This window comes from Oculina patagonica, chromosome 9 (genome assembly GCF_052425735.1).
Source record: "Oculina patagonica isolate OP01 chromosome 9, crgOcupat, whole genome shotgun sequence".
In the NCBI taxonomy this organism is placed as follows: domain Eukaryota; kingdom Metazoa; phylum Cnidaria; class Anthozoa; order Scleractinia; family Oculinidae; genus Oculina; species Oculina patagonica.
This window is the reverse complement of record NC_135766.1, coordinates 2,642,391-2,647,252: the sequence shown is the minus strand read 5'-3', so window position 1 is coordinate 2,647,252 and position 4,862 is coordinate 2,642,391. Positions and strand designations below refer to the sequence as shown.

General features: G+C 38.7%; 1 protein-coding gene across 1 annotated transcript; it reads left to right on the top strand.

Moving 5' to 3' along the window:
- The first annotated feature begins 577 nt into the window (after positions 1–577).
- Positions 578–4,653, top strand: LOC144665287 (uncharacterized). Its single transcript, XM_078526509.1, has 4 exons — positions 578–640; positions 2,845–3,164; positions 3,417–3,556; positions 3,980–4,653. The coding sequence occupies exons 1-4, from the start codon at positions 579–581 to the stop codon at positions 4,637–4,639; spliced, it is 1,182 nt and encodes a 393-aa protein (XP_078382635.1). The 5' UTR covers position 578; the 3' UTR covers positions 4,640–4,653.
- The last annotated feature ends 209 nt before the right edge of the window (positions 4,654–4,862 follow it).

Genomic DNA, 4,862 nt, shown 5'->3' with positions numbered 1-4,862 from the left:
CAAATACGTGCATTGGGCTTAATATTTAAACTTCCTGTTTTGTGTGCTTGAATAGCGGTCTTAAATAATAAATACGTTTGCGTGCAGGTTTGTGTAAACAGTGAATCATTCCAGGCGCGGATCCAGGAAAAATGATGACCGTTTCCCGATAACAGAAGCGCCGAAAGCGCGAGCCTTTAGGTCCGGGAACATGCTCCCCGAAAAAAAAAATAGATTCTGCCACTAAAGTGCCATTTCCGGGTATTTTCGGACATGATGATAACAAATTATTTGTTTTTTGGATATTTAGGCTTGGAAATTTTCTAAAAATACCTATTTGTAATAAAAAAAAACGGTGGAAACCGGTCTGGATCCGCGCCTACATTCAATTACATTCCAGAAATTGTGCTAATGGATGACGCATTAGATATTTAGTGACACTATCACGTACCTAACCACAATCCTTCAATTCATGATCAAGCAAACAGGAAAATAAACTTCATATTATCATCACGTATGTGCAGATATAAATTATTGATAATTGAGGTCTATTTAACAACTCGCTCTTGAGCCATCATGAGTTTGCAGGAAGGCGATTTATGTTATCAAACGAAAAATCCAAGGGGAAAAGTATCATCGAACTATATTGTGGTCCTAAGAGGTAAGTTATGTTAAAACAACAATTAACATGTTGTATAACAAATGAAACTTACGAAAAGAGGGGGAGTACTATATTAAAATGACAAGGGTTATCGTCGAACATGTTAAGGAGTAACAATTCGTGGTTTGGTACCGTTTGCTGTGTTTAAATCTAAAATGCCCGACGTTAAAGTTATCCGGTAACTTTTAGCATGTTCATCGGGAGAAAAACGAGATAACAACGACTTCTCAGAAAGACTCGGTACCTCTAAGGGGTGACAATGCACTCGAGCAATGCCCGGCACAAAGCGAGATACGGGCATCTTTTAGGCGTTTCATTTACGATTTACAAAGATCGCCCCTTCAATTAGAATTAGAATCCTGTTTGAACAACATATTCCATCGATTTTTACAGAATGTGTTTAAGAATTTTTTAGTAGGGAATGAATAGGCCTGCAGATCCTAAAATTTTCTGAGTAGTTTGGCGTGTCGTCAAATTTCTCAAATTGATTACTTGTCATGTAATTTTCTTTTCTTTTGTTTTTAATGTCCTCGACAGCTTACCTTTAGCACCAGATTCAAGCTTGTAAATGTCAAGCTTAAATGAATAGAAAAACTCAAACAGACAAACGAAAGGGATTTTGAAACTCCACAAGCGATCAAGCTTCCGTTTGTTTTTTCATGGTAGAGTATCTCGCGTTATTTTTTTCCGTGAATGATTGGCCTTCGATTTAATTCGTGGTCCTGCTATAAAACATGCTTCCTACTCGAGGGAGCTCATAACGTAAACATACAGTTTTAAAACTAGAGGAAAGGGATATATAACTTAACCATATTCAGGCCGAGGGGGGTGGGGGGCTTTTGAGGCCTGCGCTGACTTTGAACGCTTATAACTTTTTCAAGATTCAACCAAACGCTGCCAAACTTTGTGAGTTTTCGAAAATTTATCTGGAAATGATTTGGTAGGATAGGATGTTGTGTCAGGAACTTGACATCACCATGGCAATGGCATTTTGAAAGGCATTTTTTCCCAAATTTGTAATTTTCCTGTTTCTATTAATGAAAATTAACTTAAATGCAAATATCTTTACGTTTTCACGGTTTTTGTTTACTTTGCAGTAATATTGGGTTGTTTTCTGGCATTTTCGAAAAATTTTAAAATCCAAGATGGCGGCTGCAAGATAGCGGCTGTTTTTGTCACGTTATGTCACGTCATCATCCGACGAGACGTATACCAAAAAAAAGATGTCTGGCCATAATCTATATCCTATAGGTTTCATTGTGATTGCTTAAATATTCTAAAAGTTACATACCCCCCCTCCCCTCCCCCCGTCCCAGAAGGTCCATAAAAGCCCGGCCTGAATAGGGTTAAACCTATTTAATGAGATTTGCAACTGGAGTAAATATGATGCAAATGCAGTTTGTTTCTGATGTATTTACACGCAAATGTGAAGAAAATATGATATCTACTTTACATTTGCTTTGTTTTTGATATCTCAGCAAATGGACATATTTGACATATACATTTACTTCAGCTTTGCTTTCTTAGCAAAAGCATAAGTGTGCCTTTAAGGCAAAATCTAGGCAAACACGGTGCAAATCCATTTGTTTGCATCATATTTTTACAAATTTTACCGAAGCTACAAATAATTACATTTGTACGCGTTTTACCAAATACTTTGCTACAGGTGCAAATATACTAATTTACACTGAATTTGTTTTACTGTTAAACAAACAAATTTGCGTGTATAATCTCACGTTTGCTATCTGCGCAAAAATGGTTGTTTTCACTGAGCTTGCACAGATGTTAACTATAAAAATAAAGGAAACTTTACATCCGATATCGTAGGCCCTTTTCTGAAAGTAGCTTGTAAAGGTTTCAAGGAATCCCAAAACGGAACAATTAATCTGTAATCAACATTAAGTCAGTTCTTAAATCAATGCAAGACAGCATCCGCTGCATTAACAAATCTGCTGCATTAACTACAAGAGTTGAACATTATTTCTGAGCACAGAGTGGGGGCCCAGCTCAGAGCCAGTACGATAATTAAAGGAAAATGACTGATTTTCCGTAAGATTATAGTATTGGCCCTGAAGAAGACTAGTTGGAATATTGGCCAATAAATCCCTCCCTCCTGCCGTTGTACTAGCCTTTCAATCAATCTGGTTTTATTTACACTGAAATGATGTCGTAAAGTATTTCTTTCTTTTTCTGTACTCCTTTAGGATGAGCAATATGTTCTCTGTACCCTTTGCACTTTGCCTGATATTCCGGATGTATTTACTTGTGGCCGCTGGCAGTAAATGCAAACCTGCGGAGGCGTCGGCGAATGGCCAAGCTCTCAAAGATCACACGTATAAAACATCAGTGGTGAGAACTCCGTTCGATTGTCAAGTTCTCTGTGAGAACGAACTCACGTGCCAAAGCTACAACTACTTCATACCGGGCAAAATCTGTGAGCTGAATAACAGAACTAAAGAAGCAAGGCCTAACAGTTTTGTCGCGGATGAAGATAGGTTCTATATGAAAAACTGGCCCAATAGAGGTAAGATGCAATCGTTTGCAAACAGTGACCTCATATGACCTGTCATACAGTTTAGCTTGATATCTCGGATCCCGAAATTCGAGTTTTAAAAAAGTACACAAACGTTCAAATTTTTTTAAAAAACTATTAAGTAATGCAGAAAAATATACAAATGCGGAAACTTTAAATATTTTTTTTAGACCCACTAAAACATCTCATGCAAATGGGCAAATATTATCTTCTTTACTCAATGATGTTTTTGTTTGCGCGCAGTTCCTCTTGGTTCCATTGCCAAGCTCCCGGCGGACTCTTGTGCGGAGATCGACGCCAGCGAAGGAGGGAAAACGGTCAGCGGTAACTTCTGGCTAAAAATCAACAGTCGAGAAGCAGGGATTGGCTCAGAATCTTTTCCGGTATAATATTTTAGCTGATTATTTAGTACATAAGAGACGTTTTCTAAGTTGCTGTAAAGTACACGAGGCATTATGCTCAGACCATAATTCACATTATCTTCTCCATATTTAACTTTAAAAAAATAAATGAGATGGCGAAGCTAAAATTGGTTGTAGTTGTGATTTACATTATAAAGAAGAATTATTTATGAAATTTCTGGATACCATATGTTTCAACAGAAACTTCGGCCTTCGTCAGCGCAAATGTTACGGAAGACGCAAGCTTAAACAGGACGACAGCACAAAGGAAGGCAGACGTTTCGACCGACACATATTTGTAAAATTGCAGATTGTCGTGTTATATCTAGAAATTATTGAAGTTTTCTGTTCTTTTGACCTAATATATAACATTATATATAGCCTGATGCAGTTATTTTACTTCAGGTATATTGTGACATGAAGCCACGCAGTCAAGCCTGGACTCTTATCGCTCGGTTCTCTAACAAGGATACCAAACACTGGATGAATGACTCTGGGTACTGGTGGTATGACAGGACTGAAGCTGCTGGAAAAACCACTGATCCATCGAATAACGCTGACATGATATCGCCAGCATTTTGGCTGGCCAGCGGCAATGAGTTCAAGATCACGCGCAGTGATGACTCCCAACACACTCCTTTGCTGCAAACCACAGGTGACTGTCTGGGTGGACAGACATTCCGCTCTAAAGTCACAAGCTATGGCGACTTCAGGAATGGAAATCCTTGGACCTATAGACGGTGTCTGGGGAATTGCGCAGTTAAATATAGCGGGCAGTACCAAGAAACTACAGGTTTCCAAGACGCGACATGCAATGGAACACTGCAAAGCTTCAATAAGATCGGATTCTGGTGCAATTGGGGCTGGAGCAACTCTGTGATGATGATCGGTGGAGGAGGAGGTAATTGCTCAGGCGCTGGTACAGGGGTTGGGGTATCTGCAGGTACGCTGCGTTCCCTTGTAACAGAAGACGGACGACCTGAAAGAGACTTTGCTAACCAACAATGGGGCTCCGTTACTCAAGCATATGCTTTAAACCTATGGATACGTGGCCACCATAATTAGTTTCGCTATCTGTAAACGGGTAATTCATGACCCTCTGAGTGGCAAAATGTAGTTGTGACTTAAGGTAAAACTATTAAGCGAAATAAAATCTAGTTATTCATTAAACAATTAATATGTTAAGTGTTTGTTTTAATTTTTAATAAATCCTCTAGTTTTCTTAGTTTAAATTTAACGTACTACTGCACCGTACCTGTGTCAGAGAGATTAGTTCTAGCCTTATCCT